General features: G+C 38.9%; 1 protein-coding gene across 7 annotated transcripts in view; it reads left to right on the plus strand.

The window, feature by feature from the left end:
- Window positions 1-26,156, plus strand: part of DLG2 (discs large MAGUK scaffold protein 2) — a 1,152,012-nt gene that overhangs the window by 708,662 nt on the left and 417,194 nt on the right. For 6 of the 7 annotated variants that reach the window (XM_023762195.1, XM_023762199.1, XM_023762198.1 and 3 more), the window contains one exon: window positions 18,314-18,469. The exons of the other annotated variant lie outside the window; for it this stretch is intronic. In XM_023762195.1, coding sequence (XP_023617963.1) covers window positions 18,314-18,469 — 156 coding nt within the window. The remainder of the gene's footprint in view (window positions 1-18,313; window positions 18,470-26,156) is intronic. 7 annotated transcript variants of the gene reach the window in all.

Below are 26,156 nucleotides of genomic sequence, written 5' to 3' on the forward strand. Positions count from 1 at the left end.
AAAATTGAATGGGACTGAAAATCAGAAAGATTAAGTAACTCATCTAAATATGCACAGCTAATAGGTAGTAGTTGGGATTCAAACTTGGTCTGTGTTTTACTAAAATGTGTTACTACCTAGGGAATTGAATGTCTGTAAAATTCCTAAAGTATGCATACTATACTTAATGGCCCCAAGAGTTGAGAGAGTTTATTTTGTCCATTTAAATAGAAGCTCTGCTATAAATGGGTTCGTATGTTGTACATTGTCATATTTTCAGATATATCTTCACTTCTTCCCTTAATGCCTCCAGTCTCCAACCAACTTAACCAGATAACTAACTAGCTTCACCCGCCATCCTGCCTGCTCTTCAACATCCTCCACAAAACATATCTATCTTCATTTTCACATGTTCAGAGCCTACATTTTTCATAGTCCAGCTCCAGTGATACCTCTCCATAAGATTCTCCCTAAATCTCCCTACAGGATGTCATTTCCTCTTCCTTTGAATTTCCAAGACAGTCTACTCTCTCTCCTTTTCCAAGACACAGTAGTTTAGGGAAGAATCTGCATCTGGATCACATTTTTATCTTCCACATAGAAACAGAACATAAAAATAGTTATTTACTGAGCACTACCATATGGCAGTGATTTGTGAAGGCTTTGCATAATGTATCTCATTTAATCTCATAGCACTCCTATAAGGTAGATCTTAAGGTAAACCATTTTCTAGATAAGGCAGCCAAGATTCAGATAACTCAGGTGATTTTCTGGAGTCACACAGCTAAGTATGTAGAACAGTATTTAAACACAGTTCCTATAGCCTGAAAGCTCATGTTCTTTCCTTCATGTTCATTGTCTCTCTATATGTTTTATAATTGTGTGAATTATGTTAAATGAAGACATAGATCCATTGGTAAAAACTAGTGTAGTTGCTGTAAATCTTTATTTTCATCATTTCTATAAAAGGATTTTAGCTATCACATGAAGTAGACTAAACATTAACTGGAATCTTCTTAGTAAATGAATATATTATCGAATAAGAGAGAAATGTGTAAATTGACCATCACTTCACTACATCTCACAGCCAATCAGGAGCGAGTATGCAAATTAACCAGACAAAGGTGGCAGCAGCCCTGCCCCTCCTCCCCCACCCCCACCCCCGCCTCTCTGGGCCTCTGGGCCTCTGGGCAGTGTACCTCCTCAGGGCCTCCCTGCCATGCTCTACACATGTCAACTGTCCTTGCAGCCTCCCTGTGGCCCAGCCCCCAGCCTCAGAGGCAACCCTCTAGTGCCTGAGGTCATAGCTCCCTATATCTGGCATCTCCCTCTACGCCACCCCTGTCCTGCTGCTCTGGTTAACAAAATCCTAGCATTGGAGCAGCCCCGCAGATACGTGCGGTAGCTCCTTCAGTGCACAGTTAGCGCACCCCCAGAGCCCCAGGCCAGCCAAGGGGTGATGGTGGCGGCCATGGTGGCAGCAGCAGATGGCTCAGCTTTGTTTTGAATAGATGAAAGAGGCCACCTACACAGTAAGGCAAATTATCAGATCTCCCTCCTCCCTATCTTGCCAAATCAAGAGGGGAGGGGTGATGGGCATGGAGGGACGGTGGGCAGGCAGGAGGCGGAGGGTGGAGGAGGAAGAGGATGAGGAAGGGGGCCAGTTGCATCCCACTTTCACAATGGGAAAGTGAAACGCACTAGCGCACCCAACCTCTCCAGTCTTCCCTGCCTCCGCCGCCGCTGCACTGGCTGCCGGAGCGAGCCCTCCGTGTGCCGGCAGCCAGGGGAAGGAAGGCCTATTCTTGCACAAATCTTCGTGCATCGGGCTTCTAGTATTTTCATAACTGAAAACATTTGCAATCCTGACCAATTTAAATAGCCAATGTGGTGATGACAGTTAACCATCTCATTAGTCATAAGCAATTATAATGCTGCATTGTCACTCTTATAACACCTTGTTAGTACCTATGCATCACAGAGAAATATGCGTTGCTCATTAGTAAAGAAAAAATAGCCCTAAAATTAGAAAACATATTTTCTATCTCTGAGTTGAGAATCTGTAGATCTTTGGGCTGAATTCAAAAAGATCCAATACAAATCAATAATTTTTAAATGCAGGAAAATATAATTAAGAAAATTAAAATTATTTATAATTCAGAGGAAACATTGTTAACATTTCATTGGCTTTTCCAAATACAGATAGACATACAGATATGCTTCTTGCAAAATGGGCATCATACTGCATGTGCAGTTTATGGCTTTTTATCCCTCAGCTTATATGATGAACAATCTTTAATGTCATTTAAAAGTCATTTAGAAAACATGTAATATTGAGAGAAAATAAAAATTTCATGTAGACATATTTCCCAGAAATGATATTTAGCAAATTCCCTGGCATATGCTTCCAAACTCTTTTTTTCTTAATACCGCTTGCATAAAATCAGGATAGTATTTTATATTGTTTAATTTACCAAATTGCATATATACTATTAAACTCTATATATACTATTTAACCTGCTGTCTTCACTTAATAATATGTTGTGAATATTTTTCCATGTCATCAACTCTCCCACAGCAATGTCTTTCATTCCTACATGTCTGTTCAATACTGATGAGAATTTTTTTCAGTGTTTTGCTTTTATAAACTATGTGACAATTGCATTCTATGCACACTTGTACTCAGTTTTGTAGGACAGATTCCTGGAAGTGGAATTTCTGGGTTATAGGCTCAGCAGTTTATACCACTGATGTATGAAGAGGGTCTTTGCAGCTAGTAGAGAAAAAGGTAGATGGTTCTCTGTGTACTGACCTGGAAGAATATCTAATATACAATGTAAAATTTTAAAAAAAGCAATAGCATGATTTTGTCATCATATCAGGAAATTATCTCTTAAGAACAAATTCACATCCACAAAAGATAGGAGACATGGGTATATAAAACAGGTGACTGACTGCCACATTTCCTGTTTAAATACTGTGGCAGTCATGATATCTACTGAGCACCTGTCAGACTATTTAAGCATCATTTCATCTAATATTCATAATGTCCTAAGAGGTAGGCACTATCCCTGCTCACAGGGGACAAAACTGAGGCATAGAAGTAAACACATTGCCCAAGATCAGATGGTTTATAAGTGATGGCCCAGAACTTGAATCTACATGGTCAGACTCACAACTTACTCTCTTTATTCTATTCTTTACTACCTTTAAAATAGGAGGTATAATTGCCAAGATGAACACGAAATATAGTTCATGACCCTTGAGGGAAAGTATATGCTAGAAAAAAAGTTTAAAAAAAGCATAATGGTTGCACACCCAGGCTTTGCAGCCAGACAACCTAGGTTCAAAGCCCAGCCCTACCACTAAGTCAGTTATGTGAAGAGGAGCAAGGTAGTGCTAAGCCTTTCAGACAATGGTATTACATACATATATATTTTAGGATTAATTAGAGGATTACATGATATACAATACTTAGAACATACGTAACACAGGGCCTAGCTCATAGTAAATTACCAACATATGTGTTAGTAATAATTATAATTATTATTATTATTACTACTATTATCATTTAAAATACATCGGAGTACAAAATCAAGTGGCAATCATGAAGAATATTCAGAAAGCTTTATGGAGAAAGTAGGAGTGAGACCTTGCTAGAAACAAGGAACTTAGACAGACAAACATTCACAGAAACTTCTTAAAATATAGGGTTGGAAGAAAGAACCAATATATCTAGATTTTAAAAGGATGTGACCCATTCACTCCAGGGAATGTATGACCTTAGTCTATTCTCAGTCTGAAATCCCAGTAGAAGGGCAAGGAGTCCTCTCCCAGGAGAGCAAGGCTGTGCTACAGCCATCTCCTCTTGTTCTGATGGATGGCTCACCCTTCCTTCTGGCCACCAGGCAATCTTCATAACCACCTGCAATAACCGTCCTAGAGGAGTAAGTAGTAATAACTGCATGAAATAGAGGATAATGTGCCATTTGGATAAAGCCACCTCATCCTTCCTGTTGACATGCAGAGAATTCTATTTGAACATTATTTTCCCTTCTAGGGAGCTGCTATTATATTTAAGCTGGGCTCTTTTTGAGGTAAAGGCATAATGGTTTTCTCCCTTATAGAGTCTGTATTATTCTTTAAAAATTGGCATAGAGGAGACTATAGTTGAATTACCATTTTTCATTCTATTTTAGGAGGTATGATTTGATTAAACATATTCAAAATTTCTTATGTAGGTGTGAATGCTAAAACTAAGAGCCTATCAGATGTGGAAACCTTTAGTTTAGATGTTATAGATATAAATAATCTTGGAGCCTCTGAGGAATGAAAATGATTACTGTAGAGGTAGAGTTTCTGTTCTATAATGTTACCATGATAAACAGAAAGAAACCCTGGGGAGTTGTTAAGCTTTGGATCTTCTTTTGGGGGTCTTTTTAATGTTTCCCATATTTTTCTATCATTCAAACCCTTCTCTTTTGTTGTTTCCAAAATTTTCTCAAAAGGAATGGCCTTGCTTTATTCTTTATACCATCTTTGAATAGTATTAGCTGAGAATATCGAAATGTAGGTAGTTACTCCACAGATCAAATCAAAGCATACTAGTGGAATGGTCAGCTCACCTTAAACCCAGAAGGACCAGGACTTGAAAGCACAGGGTATGTAAAGGGTGTCCCAAAATTCACGCAAGAAGTAATTTTGATAGAAAATACAGGTTTATAATTAAAACTGTAAATTTTCTATTGATTCATAAAGTATATAGTATAGGGTTATGTATGAAATAGGATACATAAAAACTGGATTATCATGTCGCAATAGCGAGCACCATTAACTGTTATTGCCTGAGCAGCTGCATTTTCGAAGAAGAATGGTCCAATGATGCCTCCAGCCCCAAATCCACACCAAACAGTGACACGTTGTGGATGCATTTGTTTCTCAACAATCACTCGTGGATTTTCTGAACCCCAAATGTGACAATTTTGTCGATTAACCAAGCCATCAAGGTGAAAATGAACCTCATCGAAATTCAGCCACATTTATGCAAAACGGTCATGGAAAATTTCAACAAAAGAGTGCATATGTGCCAGCAAATCTGTGGAGGCCATTTACCCGATATTCTCTTCCATACATAACCCTATACTGTATAATTTATGAATCAATAAAAAATTTACAATTTTTAATTATAAACCTGTGTTTTCTATCAAAATTACTTCTTGTGTAAATTTTGGGACACCCTTTACTTGACCCAAATGATGCCAATCCAGAAGCTAGGCAGTGACCAATGATGTGGTTTATTCAAAAAGATGAGTTAGATCTGTCAGATTCTTTCTTAGGAAATTTTAATTGAAAAGCAGGCCAAATGAGAAAATTATCAATGATAAGTGAAGCTAATAGGTCATGATATGAAGGAGGCCAGAGCTCTCTGATGTAATTAGGAAGCATAAACTAAGAGATAGAGAGTAGGTATGTCATTTACAAATTAGCGGTTGAAGAAAGGGATGGGTGGAAAGAAGTGGCACAAAGAGAAAATATATTACCTTGATGGGAAAACTCTAAAGATCCAGCTCATTAGATCTCACTCTTCCTGACCTCTGATGGTGCAGCTTTTTCTGAGTTTCCATGAACATATGTTCTGTTACCTGAAGTAGCTTGAAAAGTCTGTTCCTTGCAATAACATTTCCTTGCATTCAGAATGTTTTCTCAACGAGCAGAGGGAACATTTTAGTGTATTCACTACTATATCCCTAGTGCCTCTCTCTGGGCCTGGTAGAGAGTAGGCCTTTGGTAAATATTTATGAAATGACTATACAAATGGACAGCCAAAATGATTGAACTTTAATTGCACTCAGTGGGAAGGCCACTAACCTCCATGGTTTCCATCACCTGTGGATATTAGAGTTGTACTCGCAACCTGCCTACCTTTTTCACATCTGTCTTCTACTCGAGCTTTTCACAAACTTCCTAAATGGGCATGGTTTCAGATTTCTCTTTAACTTTGCAGGTTTTCTCTTCCTAGAAAGCCCTCTTTTACCCACCCAGACTCTGCACTGGCAACCCTATTCTCCACTGTGCTTCCTTTTACATCTCCTTAGTTCAGTCTCTTTCCCAAACAGTAAGAATATTAGATGCTTTCACAGCTCCCACTGTTCCCATAGGTAATTTCGTACTCCATTTTATTCAAGGTTATAAAATAAAGTATCTTCCTGTATCATTAAGATTTTTATGAATATTGACTTTAATGGACATAGTTTACATTCTATACTTTGTCTATTTGTTGGACATTTTGATTGTTTCATTTTGATGTGTTCTATTTTGCTCTTATAGCAAACCATAATGACTTTCTCTCCATGGAAACCTTTGCCCACATTTTTCATTTTCTCCTTAGGATTGCACACTAGTGGTAGAATTACTGAACCAAAGAGCAGAATTACTTCTAAAACTCCTGAACCATATTGCCAAATTGTTTTCTTGAAATGTTGTAAAGGGGGTTTTACACTCCATAAACCAGCAATTTTGAGTGTCCATCTCACTATACCACAACTACATTGTGATTTATCAATTTTAAAAAAATTATATTATTTTAACAGGCAAAGGTGGTATATTATTTATTTTACATTCCTTGTATTCCTAGTGAGATTAAACGTTTATATTGTGTGTCTGCATGTCATTTGTATTTGCTCTTTTTTTATTGGATGCTAACAGCCTTTGTCTACTTTCTATTGAAAATTTATGGTTTTGGATATTGAATTACAAGAGCATCTTTGAAAGATTGATAAATATATTTGAGCAGATGTTTCCCCAGCTTGTTGCTTGTTTATGAGGTTATTTCGGTGGTTTTAAATTTTTATGTAATCAAATCTCTCATCTTTTATTTGATTTCATTTTTGCTTAAAAATATATTTTCCATCAAAATACTAGATAACCACCAACCTGCTTTTTTGATAGATTTATATCATATCTATTAGTTCAGTTTAAAAAAACACACAAAAACTTTACAATTAGGTTTACAAAAATATGAGTTTAAACACTATGATAGGGCATATTGAACCTTCCTTAAATAAATCTAATCCATGTCTCAAAGGTCTTGATGTGGCCATAATCCTGACCTTATGCATGTTGGGTAATATTTGTTGAAACATCTTTAGATTGCCATAAAATACTGCTGTAGCTGGACACACCCAATACAGTCATCCCTACCTTGGAAATAAACCTGCTATAATCATCATTACTAAGGTCATTGACTTTTGACTCTCAATTTCTTATTCCATGTCACTAGCATGACAGGGCCAAATTCTGTTGAAACCCAAACATTCTTTGAGAAAATAAAGCACCTTAATGATTCACAACTTTCCAGATGACTTTATGTGGTGCAGCTCTCACTCATTTTTCTCCTCAATAAGCAAACAGCAAAATATAATTGAGAATGATGTTTATATAGAGGAAATGGTAAATCAATTCTAATTTCTATTTTAAAGAGTAAATATTTATAGATGATGGTGCATGGACTATCATTAATAACAAATTACTTATGGCTCAACAATTTGATCTCCACACCTGTGAACCATACAAGAAAGCAAATCATTGTGAAGGTGCAGGCACAAACTAGAGGTGAGAGTTAGGGATGATACCTTGTTAGAGGCAATGATAGTAACTGAGAACTTCAGAGAAAGTGAGCATCAACCCCCATGGATATGCTAGAGGATTAATTACCTTTTCAACATGGGCAGCAAAAGTGAGTCTTTAGAAAATATCATTATGCAGTGTCTTTTTTGATACTAAAAACCAGTTTGTTACTTACTTTGTTCAACCCTCTTTTAGAGAATCTGCATTACATTGGAGTGTTAATATGTTAAAGCAGGGATGGGGAATGTCTGGCCCAATGTAAGGCCCTAGAAACCATTTGGTCTGGCATTGCCAAGGAATTAGAGGTGAGTTAATTAAATGTGTGACTGATTTTTAAGTTGATAATTTTGTATGGCCTGAGAATGATGTTATAATTATCCAAATGGCCTTTAGCAGAAGAAAGGTTCCCCACCCCTGTGTTAAAGTCTGATTGGGGAACTACATTCTCAGAGGCTATGCATCCCTGTGAGTGGGAGTGCCTGAGAGTAAAAACAATGCCATTGGGTGAGTTCCAAGTGAGTGCCAAGCAGTAAGCTGGGTGCTTTACAAGCGTTTTTCCCATTTCTCACAGCCATCTTGAGGCCAGTATTACTATCTCCACTTTACAGATGTGGCTGCTGAGGCTCAGAGAAGTGAAGAAGCAGCAGATCACATGGGGTAGAATTTGGAAGAGCCAGAATCCAAGCTTAGCTCTGTTTCTTTGTAGTCACCTCATAGTTTTATAACAATACTAGAGGCCCAGTGCCCATGAAATCATGGGTGAGTAGCTCGCTTCTGCTTGCCTCAGCTGCCGCCCTGCCCATCCCTGCTCATAGCTCGCTGCCCCGCCCTCTGCCATTGGTAGCCCTCTGCCACTCATAGCTCTCTGCTCCTAGTAGCTTGTGCCCTGCCTGCCATGAGAGCCGCTGCTGGTTTGGTCCTGATAGCATTACGGCGTGATGGCCACGGGTCTTTTATATAAGAGATTACAGTTTACAACTTTGCTGGCTGGTAGCACTAAATGTGGAAGCTAAGTTTAGGAAAAGTTAAGTGAGTATGGTGCAAATAGGCATCTACTCCAAGGACGCTAGTGGAAATCCTTGGAGGCCCAATCTGGTGGTGCTTAAATTTAAGGGAATGCATGGGTTTCTTACAAATCATCTAGAGGAATACATTCCTCAGATTCCCCTGCTTCTTACTTTTAAACTTTTAATAGCTCCTTCGTCAAATGACTAACACTTTTCTGCTTAAAGTTCAGTGTAAGAGAAGTCAGCCTCTTGCTTAATCCTTATCATTACAGTGTCAGATGTTGAGCCACCAGGTTTACAAACAGTCCTGTATTCTCTTTTATCCCCTGGTTACTTCCCAAAATTCTGCCCTTAACACCTATTTTCTCAGGCCTGGAATTCAGTCTTCTTATGCTTACTTCTCCACATCCATGGCCAAACAGCCCCCAGTGTATTATGTATGAAGAGGAACATGAGGCACCCTTATAAAATTAAAACGCTTTTCTTCTGAATTATGTCAGGCAATATACTAGATGCTTAGGGATCCAAGCTCTTGCCTCCCATCTGCATCATTAATATAGTTTGGTTCTATGTCCTGCCTATCTGGGAACATGAGGCTAGCTGTGCCCTCCCTATTTGGGGCAGCCAAGGAAGGCCACAGAAGGATGAGGTTGGAGAATCTGAGCAGTTTACAGGCTTATCTGGATCAGTCTATAAGACAGAGAAATTTTTGTTTGAAGGCATACAAATATATAACCCAAATCCTTCCTATTGCAATTTTAAGTTCTCTATTTTAATTCTAGCTCTGCAAAAGAGAATAAAAAGTACTGAAAAAAATTTTTCTGTTACTACTCTATTTTTATGGTAGTGTTTCATTCATACCTTCTTGTATTCAGGAAAGCTATGGGGAAACAAAGATTAATGAGATTCAGTCCTGATCCTCTATGAGCTAAGAGTCTAGAAAGGAAAGAGCCCTGTGAACCAGACATGACAGTACATTAGGTTAGGGTCCTGAGGGCTTGGAGAGCTGTCCCTTTAGTGGAGGGACTCAAAGTGTGAGTCACTTTAAAGAAAAACCCAATAAAGTGTGAGTCACTCTGACTGTTACCTCTAAGAGAAGGGAGTCATATTCCTTTGACCTTGTATCTGCAGGTCCTACGCAGATGAGTGTGTACAATCACCATCATTGTCATTATCATCATTGTGTGAAACATTCATTATCTCTGGTACAGGGCTGGGACTAAGGTGAGGGAAGTGAGGTCAGCACAGCAGACACAAAATTTAAGGGGACATCAAGAAACTCAATAATTAAAATAATATGTTAATGCAATTTTTTAGATAATAGAGTTAATATAAAATATTAGAATTGTATAGACAGGGTCTCAGGTATTATGGGATTACATAGGGGTCCAAGGTTTCATCTTTTGTCTTTGAGTGGCATAGTCTAGTTGAAATGATCTGAAAGAGACAGTAAAAACAATCAAAGTGCCTGTTTTATTTTCATGCAATTGATTGCAAGCACGAGATCAGACCTAAACTCCTATAAAGGAATGGGGTAGGAGATGGTGGTTTATTATCATTATACTAGAAGCCCGGTGCACAAAAATCTGTGCACTGGCTGGGGGGAGGGGTCCCTCATCCCAACCTGTGCCCTCTCACAGTCTGGGACCCCTCGGGAGATAACCACCTGCTGGCTTAAGCCCGCTCCCTTGGTGGCAGATGGCACTCCCGATCCCGTGGTGCCTGCTCCGTCTCCCCAGGTTGCACACGGCAGGCCCGGATCCCGCGCTGGGGCGGGCAGCAGCTGGGGATTGCGCTGCCGCCCACCCCACCCCCCCTGCCCCGGGCCACACATGGCAGGACCAGATCCTGCGCTGGGGCAGGTGGCGGCTTGGGATCTCTCTGCCGCCCGCCCAGGGCAGGGCGGCGCAGCAAGATCTGCCTGCAGTATGCAAATTTAACGGCCATCTTTGTTGGGTTAATTTGCATACTCTTCTGATTGGCTGATGAGCGTAGCGAAGGTATGGTCAATTAGCATCTTTCTTTTATTAATGTAGATAGCTAATGTCCTATGGGAACCAACAGAGAAATTCCATAGCAAGAGCCATAACAATACCCTTAAATAATGAATACAGGCTGGTATTCTAAATTCAAGGAACCTTTAGACACGTTAGCAACAAAATTTGGAAGAGCTTCACTCTGGTGCTCTGTAATTAGTGAACACAGCTACAGGTTCCCTCTACATGTCTGTGTCTTTCCCTGATTCTACCAGCTGATAATTCATTTTTCTTCCCCTTCATTCATGTTCCACAGGAAAATCCAATTAGCCTAGCTTCTTTTTTAAACTTAATTTTTAAAAAAAATTTTTTGGAGCCCTGTTATCCATACCAGTCATGTTTGCAGAGTCAGAGGCCCAATCCTAGTCTAAGAACATTGGCTAGGGGAAGACTGAGTTGGGTTAGAGTCAAGTTGGGAAAATGACAAGGGACAGTTGCAGGCAAGGTAGTTTTTTTGTAGATTAGGATTAGATAAAGCACCTCCCTCTAATACACCAGCATTATCGACTAGCAATTGAAAATGCCAAGGAAACAGAATAGCAAGTGCTAATGGAGTTCAGAGAAGAGAGATCACCAGGGCCAGGCTGTGCTAATTCTATGCGACAAGAGCCTGTAATTATAAACCCATAGATATGCAAATATATGCAGATGGCTCAGCATTGGAGACTACAAAGCCATTTATCTCTGGCCCCTGACAAGTGGACAACAAGGTAAATTATTGTTTATAAATTCACTTAGAGATTCTACTAGAATCTCTATTTTTCCTCTCTTCTGGAGGCATCCACAGAATGAAGAGAGACAGTAGGTACCTCAGATTGGATTTCCATATTCATTACCTTCTGACCTAAGCGACTCTGGAGGTTTATAATAGGATAAACAGGCCTTTTTAGGTTTGACTGGCTGATTTACACTGCCGGAAATCATTTCACTTCTTTACTGAATAAATGGGAAGTGATGGAGGCATCTGTTTCTGCCACCCAGATCCCAGTGACAGCTCATAAACTGGCATTATTTTTCTGTCTCTCAGAGAGGTCACAAATAATAAAACTGCAGGGAAATACTAAGAATGCTGAGTGCTGGCTCTAGGCCTTCTGGAACTCAGGGCTGCGAATTCTTTGAGGAGCCCCATGCCCATGGGTGACTCTCAGAGGGACTGGGGACAAGGGTCACAATGGCCAGACTTGCACATACAGGAAGCCCATTTCCTGAGCTTGAGTGAACTATGCACAGCAAACTGTCAGTTCTAATTATAAACACTGGGATCTTGGTTCTGTATAATCTGTAAAAACTATTGATGGCCTAAAAATGTAAACCTACTTAAGAGATTTAAAATAACTAAGGGCTTCCTTTTTAATTTCTTTCAATGGAGAATGGTAAAAAATAAAAATTAAAAATAAATTTTTACCCTGGCTGTTTTGGCTCAGTGGTTAGAGTGTCAGCCTGTGGACTGAAGGATCCTGGGTTCGATTTCAATCAAGGGTACATGCCTGGGTTGGGGGGCTCAATCCCCAGGAGGGGGTGTGTGGGGGGTAGCCAATCAATGATTCTCATCATTGATGTCTCTCTCTCTCACTTTCTATCTTTCTTCCTCTCTGAAATCAATAAAAATATATTGAAATAAGTAAATAAAATGTTTATTCATTCAAAGAAACATTCCTCAAGTATCAAAGATGTCCCATTCCCTCTGTTCAGACTGTAGCTTGCTATAGTACTTCTGGATGTTGTACTGTGGCCTATATAGTACATAATATATGTTAGAATTCTAGGACTGTAATGAAGTTAGCAGACAGACATCTTCAAATCTGAACCCTGCTTTATACCACTTGAAAAGAGATTCCCACTAACATTTTTTTATTTTATTAAATTTATTGAGGTGACATTGGTTAATAAAATTCTATAGGTTCCAAGTGTACATTTCTATATATTGCATTGTGTGTTCACCACCCAAAGTCTAATCTCCTTTCGTCACCATGTATTTGATCCCTTTTACCCTTTTCTACCTCCCTCCATCCCTCTTTCCTCTGGTAACCATCATACTGTTGTCTGTGTCTATGAGGGATTTTTTTGATATCTTTGTCTTTTTTGTTTATGTGTTGCTTTCAGTTTTATGTCCCACATAGGAGTGAACTCATATGGTTCTTGACTTAGTTTGCTTACCATGATATTCTCAAGACCCATTCATGTTGTCACAAAAGTCAGTATTTCGTCTTTTCTCATGGCTGGGTAGTATTCCACTGTATATATGCACCACATCTACCCTATCCAATCATCTATTGAAGGTTATATCTATGTCTTGACCATTGTAAATAATGCTGCAATGTACATAGGGAATACAGATATCTTTATGAATAAATGTTTTCAAATTTTTCAGGTAGAGGGATTGCTGGTTCATATGGTTATTCTATGCTTCATTTTTGAGGAACCTCCAACTGTTTTCTGTAGTGGCTGCACCAATTTATATTTTCACCAGCAGTGTATGACAGTTTTCACCACAACCCCTCCAACACTTGTTATTGTCTTGTTGATAACAGCCATTCTAACAGGTGTGAGGTGGTATCTCACTTTGGCTTTGATTTGCATTTCCCTAATAGCTAGTGAAGTTGGGCATCTTTTTAAATATCTGTTGGTCATTTGTATGTCTTCTTGGGAGAAATGTATGTTTAGATCCTAGGCCAATTATTTTAATTGCATTGTTTGTTTTTTTGTTGTTGCGTTGTATAAGTTCTTTTATATTTTGAATATTAACACCTTATTGGAAGTGTTGTTTGCAAATATCTTCTCCCATTAGGTTGGTTGCCCTTTCTTTGTGGATAATTTCTTTGCTGTGCAGAAGCTTTTTAGTTTGATATAGTCCCATTCATTTATTTTTGCTTTTATGTCCCTTGCTTTTGAGGTCAAATTTATAAAATTCTCTCTAAGGCCAAGGTCCATAAGTTTAGTACCAATGTTTTCTTTTATGTATTTTATTGTTTCGGATCTTATATTTAGGACTTTGATTCATTTTGAGTTAATTTTTGTGTATGGTGATAAACAGTCTAGTTTTATTCTTTTATATGTGGCTTTCCAACTTTCCCAGCACCATTTATTAAAGAGGCTTTCTTTTTCTTTCATTATATGTTCTTGGCTCCTTCATCAAAAATTATTTGCTCACGTATATGTGGGTTTATTTCTGGGCTATTACTTCTGCTCCATTGGTCTGTTTGTTGTTTTTTCTGCCAATATCATCCTGTTTTGGTTATTGTCACTGACATTTTCAATTTAGTTGTTTGGTTGCAAGAGAACATTGTCATTATTGCAAAAAGATTTAGTCAAATTTGTTGGGCAGTTATTTTAATGTTTTTTTAATTTACCCATCTTCTGAGATTTCAAGTCTTCTCTCAAAATAAAAAATAAAAAAAAAGAAACTGGATTTGATATATCTACTCTTTAGCCAGTGACAGTACAAAAAAATGTAAATAAAAAGGGAAGGGCCGAGACCTGTTTGGCTCAGTGGATGGAGCGTCGGCCTTCTGACTGAAGGGTCCCGGATTCGATTCCGGTCAAGGGCATGTACCTGGGTTGCGGGCACATCCCCAGTGGGGGATGTGCAGGAGGCGGCTGATCGATGTTTCTCTCTCATCGATGTTTCTGACTCTCTGTCTCTCTCCCTTCCTCTCTGTAAAAAATCAATAAAATATATTTTTTTTAAAAAAAGGGAAGGAATGAAATATAAAAATGAGCCTGCAATATCAGTAGCTATATCTCTGCATTGATAAGGCAATGAATCATGAGTATTGATGCTTAGGCAAGGAATCAATCCACTATAAAACAATTCTGGAAGTGACCGTAGGCAAAGAAATAAGGGCCTCTTTCTAAAATCTAATGTATTTAAGCTTCTTCCAAATAACAAGTCTACTAAACTCATGAGTCATAAAATAATATTACACCCATAAAATGGTTCCAAAAGACATAGGTAAAAGTCTTAAGAGTTCAGCAGTGTGCAATGTATAGGGTTTCATTTTTATTGTCTTGAATTTATTGTAGTGTTTACAGGGAAGCTGATTTTCCCTTGATTTAGTTGAGTACAATACAAGTGGGGATTTTTTCCTCCTAAGATATGTATTAGCCAGCTTTGATTCTGATAATTTGTCTCAAAATATACTGCTACTGAGGTAAACGGACTAGGGGAAAATTGCTAACATAATTTTCTTGGTCTGTCGAGTCAACATCAGACTAAGAAAATTGAATCAGCCCTCCTAGGCAGAAAGTACAATGTTATTGAAATGACATCATCCTGAAAGTGTTTTATGGCTTAAAAGAAATCATCAGTTCCTTTATTCTTAGGCCCTGTGCTGGCAGTTTAGATCAGCTACCATTTTATATATCTAATGTTTTTAAATAAAGATACAGTGAGTCTCTAAACAGTCATAGACTTAAAATTTATAGTCAGAAAAAAGTATTCTTTATGTTTTTTTCTGTGTAGACAGAAGGTGTTAGATGAACCTCCAGCATAATTAAATGTATTGTCACTTATCTAAGGCCCTATATATATATAGTTATTTCTTTTTTAAAAAATATATTTTTTATTGCTATCAGAGAGGAAGAGAGAAGGAGAGAGAGATAGAAACATCGATAATGGGAGAGAATCATTGATCGGTTGCTTCCTGCATGCCCCCTACTGGAGATTGAGCCTGCAACCCAGGCATGTGCCTCTGACAGGAATCTAACCCAGGACCCTCCAGTCCACAGGCCAACACTCTATCTACTGAGCCAAGCCAGCTAGGGCTATAGTTATTTCTTTGTATTAGATTATTGGTCTTACATTTTGTAAAAGTATATTTGTTAATATTTAATCCTGTTTATATACAAAAAAATTACACTAGGTTAAACAAGGTAGCTTATTTTTATCCTGCATAAAAGAAATCCAGATGTAGGTAATCCATAGGTGGTGTAGTGTCACTCCCTCTTCAGTGACACAGTTTCTGACATTATGCTCCACTAGTGATATTGTTTGCCTGCATCCTCAAGGTTGCTTCATAGTCCAAGATGACCACTGAAGCTCCAGCCTTCATGTATAGATTCCAGGTCAGCAGAGGGAGGAAGTAGGAGAGAACAAAACTGCAGGGGTCCCTTTAAGCAGTCAGCTCAGGAATCTCACAAACCCTTCTGCTCAAATCACAGTGGGCTGAATATCTTCACAGGCCACATCTATCTACAAAGGAGGCTGAGAAACAAAGTCTTTACTACAGGAAAAGTGACAAGTGGAAACTTGGGTTTCTATTATTAAGAAAAGAAGAGTACATGGATGTTTAGAAAGCAATCCAGCCATTTCTACCACAGCAGCTGTACCTCAGAGTAGACAAACTAGAGAATGATATCAGGTCCTCTTGTGATAACCTACCCAGAGTAATTCCCATAGAGCTTGCACATGCTCCCTCATTTTTATTTGATTGATATTTATGCATCTCATTAATACAAAGTCCTTGTCAAGCTGCATTTTTGTGTGGACATGCATATTTCAGGTGCAGAAAAGACCATCATCTCCAAAGGTGACTTTCTTTATCTGATCAGCATGTGGGTCTTTCTGTCTCCAAAACCATGAGAAATGTGTGCATATCTTCGTAAAGATGCACCTATCAACAAATCAAAACAGACTCCCCAAAAATAAAATAAAAATAGTATCTAATCTATTTAGACTGATATATTTCAGTACCTGATACAGAAATTTACAAATGTGCTAGGTTTACCTGAAAGTGGCATAGTTATCTTAACTAAATATATGCCAGCTTCCCTAAAGTAAGAACAATTTTGGTTATCTCATTGAAGGAACCTTAAAAACCGTATTAGACACTGGGATAGAACAAGCCGACTGTATCGTAAAGTACCTCATTATAATATTAGTAAGATGATTATTCTGGAGGACAGATAGGCCTCTGAATGTCTCCTATTCATCCTCAGCCCCTCTATCGTATAAACAGGTCAAGACATCTCTTTCTGTGTGGTGGAAAAATCTGTGTTAGGGAAGAATCCAATTCTCTTGACAGTGTGTCTGCGTGACTGGCTCGCAATCTATAATAATAAAAGCATAATATGCTAATTAGACCGAACAGCCAAACAACCTTCTGGACAGCCTTCCAGATGTCCTTCTGAATGACCTTCTGGATGAAGCCAGGGCTGCGAGGGCCGAGGCAAGCCGCCATGGCTGTGGGGGCTGAGTCCCTTGCACGAATTTCGTGCATCGGGCCTCTAGTAATATTATAAATGAGGTAAAGTTCGCCTTTAATACTTTGCTTATTCTCTTTTCCTCCCTGCTCTCCCTCCTCAATCAGTTCAGGAAGCATTAGTTGAGTACCTATTATACATTAGGGGCGATGTTGGGGGCTGGAGCTACAGAAACATGGACTGTGCCCTCACTGAGTTTGCCACATACATTTCCTGTACCTCTCAGGCACGTGGCCACTACTTGCTGCCTCTGGTGTCTTGTGGGCCAACGGGTGCTCTCGGTCCTGTGTCCTGATCTGCCCCTTACCTTCCCAGTCAAGCTTACCCTTCCTGCAGCTGTGGCCCAGTCTGCTAGATAGCTCTTGCACTTAAATTTATATCTTTCAATTCTTACCTTAAAGGATATTAGTAGCAATTTCAGGTATGTTAAAAGTGTGGGGTAGAGATGGGATTTTTTTCTTTATAGTACATGGATCTCTGACCAAATATTATAGGTAAAAGTTATCTGATTGTACTATGTATGATTATAAGTAATAACTATTAAAATGTTGCTATTTTAGATAATGTTTCAGTATCCTTAGATTAATTCATTTAATAGACATTTTACTAAAATGAGTATCCTATGTATAGAAAACTCCCTGAAATCAATTGTTAGGAGGGGGGGATAATTTATAAATTAATATTTAGAGGAAACACCCAGATCATACAAGCTATTAGATTCCTAGGTAAGGCCAACAACCACCCCCACAATATTTGCAAGGTATGTGAAAAGTGGTATGCATATTTTTATTTATGCAGGCATTCAATAAATATTTATGCAAGGTGTACTGTGTCCCAGACTCTATTTTAGTGGCTAACAAAACAAATGAAGTGTCTGTCCTTATAAAATCCATGGTGTAGTGACAGTGGCAATAATAAATTAAACAAAACAAACCCACAAGAAAGATTATTCCATGCTGAGAAAAAAATATGAAGTGAAATATGTGCTGCGAAAAATAACAGGATGTCTTGGCCGCAATGATCAAGGAGTGAACATCTCTATGAAGTACACATTTAAGATGAGATTAAAGTTTACAAAGAAGCCATGTATATGTGATGCTTTCAACAATAAAGATAATAAATAAACAAATAAATAAATAAATAAATAAATAAATAAATAAATAGACATGTCAGAGCATCCCAAGGTGTGGCATTTCAGACTGGATTATCCAAAAAGGCATGGCATTTGCAGGTTGATTTTGACACTACTGAGGTATGTGGCATGTAAATGTTAGTCATGCCAAATGTGAGCCAAAGTTCCATTTTCTAACCAGACATCCTGTTTCCTACAAAAAGACTCTTAACTCAGGCCCATAACATTGTTCTGGTTTTTTACTTTCGCGTATGGTGAAATGCTGCCAGGTGCACAGTTGTTCAGTGTGTGTGCTAACCATGCAACTCTTTCTCTTCCTCTTGTGTCACCAGGCCTCCGGAACCCGTTTACAGCACTGTGAACAAACTGTGTGATAAGCCTGCTTCTCCCAGGCACTATTCCCCTGTTGAGTGTGACAAAAGCTTCCTTCTATCAGCTCCCTACCCCCACTACCACCTAGGCCTGCTCCCTGACTCTGAGATGACCAGGTACTGCATGCGCTTCCTCACTTCATCTTCTCGAATTGCATGTGCTTTCACCAGGAAAGAATGGGCAGAGCCCGCCTCTGCTCACTTCTCTTGCACTGGACATCTTCCTCGAGGCGGAGAGATGTTCTGCTCCCTTGGCGCAATGGGAGAATTTAAGAACATTGCCTTGTTGTTTTTCCTGGTGTGTTCATAGAGCATTCAGACATGATCACATGATGCTCCAATGTTCTTGGTTCCCATGCATTTTTAATGAAGTATTAATTACATTTTTCTAAAAGAATTAACTTTGAAATTTAAGTAGCACTATTTCCCTCAATCCGAGGATAAAATAGAACATTTATTGAGTATATTTTTAGATAATATTTAGTAAACACTTACTGTGCTCCAGGTGTAACATAGCCTAAGAAGTAGATGCTATTATCACCATTTAATATTTTAACTAAAGTATTAAATTAGTGCCATCACTTAACTGACTCCTTGAGGTATTAAACAACTTGTCCAAAACTACATAACAGTTCTATCTGACCACAAAAAAAAATATTCTTTTAATTTTTCTGTTAATTCTCACCATTCTTTTTTTTTTCTGTTAATCCTTAGACAAGGATATATTTCCATTGATTTTTAAAGAGAGTAGAAGAGAGGGGGAGAGACAGAGAGAGAGAGAAACATTGATGTGAGAGAGACACATCAATTGCTTGCCTTCTGCAGGTGCCCCGACCAGAGTCAGGAATCAAACCTGTAACTGAGGTACATGCTCTTGACCAGAATCAAACCCGGGACCCTTAAGTCTGCAAACCAATATTCTAGCCGCTGAGCCAAACTAGCCAGGGCAATAATATATTCTCACAGTATGTTATCAAGCTAGGCAATTACATATGTTCTCTTATTTAGTGATTCCTGTTTTATATAAAAATAATAACAAAGTTTAAAGCAGTCAAGGCCTTGCCATCAGTATGATATTACTAATAAGTGTGGATTCCAGATTTGACCTTAGAATACTTTCTGTCTTTCCACAATTTTGTAAACATATTGTTCTAAGTCTAAAGGTTGGATGTAATTTGTGCATTAATATTCTAAAGGATATGTATGGTAAATAATAAAACCACTTTTACGTAAGAACCAAAGTCAGAGAGAAAAGAGAGTCAGGAAGGAAAAGAGAGTGCAGTGTTCCATAAGGGAGTCCCAACTCAGTTTCAATTGAGAGATCTCACTTGTGATGTTCCTAGATTTAAGGGGATGCTTACATAGGTATGTTTTCAGATGGAATATTTTCATATGTCTTCATAATATTGTTAGGGCTGAGAAAATATAGATTTTACTATGTTTCAAAGTGATAATGAATATATCAAGAGGGTTTCAGAACATTATGTCTAATTTTTGGTATTTTCAAAGAATAAGTTTAGAAGTTAATTACTGACCTCCCTAGGGAGTTAAATAGCAAATTTTAAATGATAGCTAACATTTTTAGAAATAAATGAGAAGACATATTTTTGGCTATGTAATTAGATGAGGCATTTTCACTAATTTCCAAAAATTAAATCCTAATAATATTTAGGATGCTTTATAAATATTAATCATATCCTCCTATATTTTTAACAAATCATAAAGACTATTTTTTGATACAGTGAACTATATAGTTTTGAACCTAAGAGAGCAAAGTCACCATAGCACTAGGGAAGTGAGAAGATACACACACCTACAACCACTTCCTAGTAATTATGCATCTAGTCAGCTACAGAAAGGCAGCTAACACTTTTTGAGCTCTTCCTCTGTGCCAGGCATTTTAAGCACTTCTTATGAGTTATTCTTTTTAACCTCGACAATCACTGTATGAGATAGGTGCTATCATTATCGGTTTTTATAAATAAGAAAACCGAGGCTGGGGCAGTCGCCTGACATGCCCAAGGCCACCCACTGATAAGTGGCCTGAATGGGATGCAAACCCAGGTGTCCATTAGCACCTGCTTTGGCACAGGCATGAGGCCAGAGATGTCATTGCTTGCTGGAAAAATTCTCCACCCATTTCTTTTCTCTCCTTTATTTTTACCATGCCTTCTCATTTCCCTTCTTCTGGCTCAGTGTTAAGCAATCTCTTTTTTTTAACCTGTGCTCTTTTCCAATGAACATAAAAAATTACATTCCTTGAATTCCACTGGGGATTTTGATGCATCCCTCCATAAAAACTCACCAAAGCCAATAAGCAGATGATACAGTCTACCTTTTGTGTAGACCCACCAGATATGATTCTTTTTAGTTTACTTTCTATATTATAGAATCTATAATCTATATTATCAAGAACATAGGTTTTTTTTTCCCCAAATTAAAAAAAATTACAGTATAATGTCAAGTACACCTTTTTTCAAATTGTATATCCTCTGCAATCCTGATATGCATCAGTCTCCAAACCCTACCCTCCATCATCCTTTTGGGAATTTTATTTTATATTTATTTAAATTGTCTTCTTTTTCCCCCTTTTCCTATTTTATTCTTCACTTCTAGAATAAAAAAGGGCTCTCTCTCTCTCTCTCTCTCTCTCTCTCTCACACACACACACACACACACACACGTTAGTGGTATTACCACCAGTACACTGATACTAAAATTCTTGATTTCACCCCATTTTGCTCTCCTTTCAAGCTTCCCCAACTCAATAAATGGCAAATACATTTACCCCATTGCCCAAGCCAAAAACTTGAGAATTATACCTAGACCTTGTTCTTGATCACATCCATCATTCAATCTATCTTCTAGTTCTATTGATTCTACCTCCAAAATGTACCTTAAATCTATTTATTCTTCTCTACTTTCAGTTCCACTTTAATCCAAGCCTCCATCATCTCCCATCTACAGTAGCTCCACATTGGTCTCACCACTTCTATTCTTGTCCTTCTGATATATTCTCAGTGCAGCCAGTGATCTGTAAAAATACAGATCAGAACTATTGCTCTCTTTGCATTAGTATAAATGCAAAGTCATTAACAGAGCATCCAAGCTGTGCATGATTTCACCCCTGCCTGCCTCTTAAACATCTTCCCTTTGCTGACCACGTTACTTACATTCACAAAATGCATTCAATCTCTTCCTGTCGAGCGCTTCCCACATGCTCTTTCCTCAAACTGGAAAGCTCTTCTTACACTTTGCCTGGTTAACTTCTGGTCATCTTAGATCTGAGCTTAAATTGCATTTCCTTGGAGAAGATCCCTGAAAGAGAAAATTTGGTTCCCTATTGTATTCTTTCTCTTTTTTTTCCAGAAGGTTCAAGTAGTTTGATATTGTACATTTATTTATGTAAGCTCCATGAGTGGAATTGTGTCGAATTTGTACACTGCTATACCCTTAATGCTTAGCATAGTGCCTGGCACGGCAGAAGCTCAGAATTATTGAGTGACTAAGTAAACATGGAAATGAGGTCAACAGGAAGACTAGCCGACAGATACCTGTTCCAGGAACAGTTCATGGCTTTAGCTGTGCTTGACTCAGTTCTTGGCAGGTACATAAAACAACTCCATGAATGAATGAATCCAAGCATGGGAACAAATAACAATGTACTTGAGCTCACTCTGTGTATTGCACTTTCATCTTCGCTGATCTTGATGCTCAGTGTCCACATTATAGATTCATTAGGTAACTGTCACTCCTTCATGGAGACTGAGGGATTCCTTTCAGAGGCATTTTACTTCCTCTCCAATGGAAAATATCTAACTTATAGAATCTCAGAGGTGGATGAGAATTTAGAATTAGATAAATAAGCCCTTATCAAACTCCAGTAATGATGAGGAACCCAATTCCTTTGTGGCTCCATGTCTTACTTCTACTCTTGGTGAAATGAAAGTATTTGGGAATATTTTGCCCTGAAAAGAATATTATAAGAATGTATGTATCAATTTGTTCAACCAAGATTTATCAAGCTCTGACAAAGTGCAAAATACTATATTAGGAAAATGTTTATAAAGATGTGAACTGAAAACACCAACCAAAAAAAAAATGTTTAAAAATGACTAACTTTTAAAATGGAATATGTGGAAATACATATTTTCAGGGCATTTGAGAATTTCCCAGTCTATTTCAGAAGCATGTGCATACTGACACAGCAGTTACTGTCTCAGATTAGGATATGAGCTACCTCTGTGGAAGCTAGCATGTGAAATCACTCACATACCAGCTTAATCCCTAATCAGCGTTCAGAAGAATGGAGGCCAGTCAGCAGAAGCTGGGAGAGTCAACCATCTGTTCTCTATGCATTTCAATCGGAATCCCCCCATTCTAAGCTCTTTGAGTTGATAGCAAACATCAGGGATGAATTAATTGTATATACAATTTACTTCTGTAACATCAACCAAAAGAAAAACAGTGAAATTATTAGTTTTCCTTCGGGAAGCACTTGAAATTACTTGGCAAAGTACCAGTTTTTAAGGCTGCAGATTACGTTTAGAATAATTGACTTTTCAGACCTTGCAAAAACAAGAAATGGGCAGAGCCTGGAATCAAACTAACATTTGGAGCTCTGTGGAAAACAAACGGGATTGCTGTGGGGCTCCTGCTTATCCGGTGTGTCTTTATTTATTTATTTTTTTGAGCTAGTTTTTGATGTACTAATTGGTTTTATATTTTGGGAGAATGGTAAATTACTTAGCTTTTGATATTCCTAGGGCAAGAAGAAGAATATTCTGGTCTGTTTTCTCAATATGTGTGGCATATTTTCATTCATCCTTTTACAGGGCTGGTCCTAATTATTGTTATTTTGTAGTTGATAATCAGAGGCAAGGTAAACCAGTGAAAGCTAATTAAAATATGTTGGCAGCCCTAGCCAGTTTGGTTCAGTGAATAGAGAGTTGGCATGTGGACTGAAGGGTCCCAGGTTCAATTCTGGTTAAAGGCACAAGATCGGATTGCACCCCCAGTAGGAGATGTGCAGGAGGCAGCCGATCAATGATTCTCTCTCATCATTGATGTTTCTATCTCTCTCTCCCTCTCCCTTCCTCTCTGAAATCAATATAAATAAATAGAGAGATAAATAAATAAATAAAAATTAAAAAATATATGTTGGCAGATAGATTGGAAATGGATTTTGAGGCATTATATGATCACTAGAGGTCCAGTGGATGAATTAGTGAATGGGTGGGGTCCCTCCTCCTGGCCAGTGATCAGGGCCAATCAGGGCCTTCTCGCCCAGACCCCGTGGGAGGTTGGCTGACTGAGGAGGGACCGTGGGATGGCTCCAGGGCATATCCGTCCCTGTCTTGCCCAGTTCGGATCAGCCAGACCCCAGCAGCAAGGTAACCTACCAGTCTGAGTGTCTGCCCCCTGGTGGTCAGTGCACGTCATAGCGAGCGGTTGAGCAGCCTTAGCATATCATTAGCATATTACACTTTGATTGTTTGAACAGTCTACTGGACAACCAGACACTTAGCATATTAGGCTTTTATTATATAGGATAGTATATATTCATGACACTTCAGCTGGGTACCAGGAATTATCTTGGATGCCATGGATTTGGAGATGAATAAGGCATGGTCCTTCCCTTTAAACAGTTCAAAGATGTGTAAATGAAGAATTCATCAGTGTGTTGTGATTGATGTATATCTGCCAAAGGCTCTCGGTTACTCCAGCGCACCTAATCTCTAGGGAACTAAAGTGAGGCTAGTGTCAGAGGTTGTGATGGAAGCATGATCTTGGGCTGTCCCTTCTGCAGAGGTGTGAGCATGCATTCAGGCGTGTTCCCTACTCACACCTCGTTTCATCTGTTCCAAATCATTTATAAAAAGCATTCTTTATGGAAAATTTACCTTTACCTACTCATAGATCCATCTGCTAGTATACCTACAGAGCTCAGAATGCAGGTAGAATTCATTTTCTTCAAGCCAATCCCAGTTTGGGGACATGGAGTAAGATCTTTATTTCACAAGACCTCAACCACATGTTATGGTGGCCTATCTTTGGCAAGATTTAAATTCTTGCAAAATAATATAAAATTTATCCAGACCTGTCATTTTTTAACTGTTTCAAAGTCTGTATATCCAAAATCCATTATGGAAAAGGTTACATGGTTTGGAATTAGCATATCCAGTTTATCTCACTCTCATCTACCATTCTGGCCTTTGTGCTGAGATTTTCCATAGTTCCTAAGGACAGATATGACCCTGCTCTCACTCCCTCGGGTAGCGGGAAGTGAGTGAACAGAACTGGGCAATATTCCATTAGTGTATGCAGAGGTGGCCAGAGAGGTCAGCCTCCTTCACACTGGGAGCTGCATGAATGCAGGGAGCACATCATGTCCACCTCTTTATCCCAGCTCCTAGGAGTAAGCCTGGCAAACAGTGGGGACCTGATGTGTCTGTTGACTAATAACTGAATAAATAAACAGTATGCACCACCACCACCACCAAAAAAAATCAAATATAATTTCTAGAGACAATAATGCTGTAACAGAAGTACCTGTGAGTCTCTAAAGGTAAACAGAGGAGGAATCACGTAAAGTTTTCAGAAAGACACTGAGCTCATCAGTTGCATGAGGGAAGAAATGGGTTACAAGTAGAAGGAAGAGCACCAGAGCCAAGCTTTAAGGTGTGTAGAGCACAGGGCACTCTGGGGCCCCCAGGAATTCTGTGTGGCTAAAGGTTGTTGAGTGGCTGATAAAGTTGGAATCACCCGCCCTAACTGGTTTGGCTCAGTGGATAGAGCATTGGCCTACGGACTGAAGGGTCCCAGGTTCGATTTCAGTCAAGGGCATGTACCTTGGTTGTGGACACATCCCCAGGAGGGGGTGTGCAGGAGGCAGCTGATTGATGTTTCTGTCTCATCGATGTTTCTAACTCTCTATCCCTCTCCCTTCCTCTCTGTAAAAAATCAATAAAATATATATTTTTTTAAAAAAAGTTGAAGTCACGGTCTGCTGCAGATCATAGAGGACCTTACTTGCCAAGCTGAGAATGTGGGACTTGATCCTATAAGTAGTGAGGAACTGCTGACGAGTTTTAATGCTAAGAGTTTTAACACTTCATCTCCCTCAGAGCCTCAGTTCACTCATGAGAAAAGGGAGAAAATAATCATATCTGTGCTATTTTCCTCATCGGATTGTTGTGAGGATCAACTATTGTGGAGCAAGTGAATTTTCATCTATTCACTATCCACGTTATTATTTTTTCCATAGGCTTATTTTTATTTTAAAGCCTTGAGCTCATACATATTTACTTTTAGTTTTCACAAATTAGGAGAAAAATATTTATCAGCACAGGTAAATCCCCTGAGATCATAAAAAGGCTGTTGATGCTAATTTCTTCTATCATTTTTAACAGCAATCCTTCTTGTCACTATAGGCAAAATTATCCATTTCCCTTTTTGTTAATACACTACAGGCCCAGTGCATGAAATTCATGCCCGGGGGGCGTGGTCCCCTCAGCCCAGCCTGCACCCTCTCCAATCCAGGACCCCTCAGGGGATGTCCGACTACCGGCAGTCGGATATCCCTCTCACAGTCCTGGACATCTGGCTCCTAATCGCTCACCTGCCTGCCTGCCTGGGTTACCCTTAAACTGCCCGCCCCCCCCCACTGGCCTAAATGCCCCCCAACTGCCCCCCCCTGCTGAACCTAAGAAGCCCCCAAAATGCCCCCCCCACCAGCCGGGGTCACCCTCTTAAATGAACCCCCCCGGGGGGCTTATCTTCCCCCCTTTTTCCCCCCCCCCTT

Source organism: Myotis lucifugus, unplaced genomic scaffold (genome assembly GCF_000147115.1).
Source record: "Myotis lucifugus unplaced genomic scaffold, Myoluc2.0 scaffold_236, whole genome shotgun sequence".
Lineage (NCBI taxonomy): Eukaryota > Metazoa > Chordata > Mammalia > Chiroptera > Vespertilionidae > Myotis > Myotis lucifugus.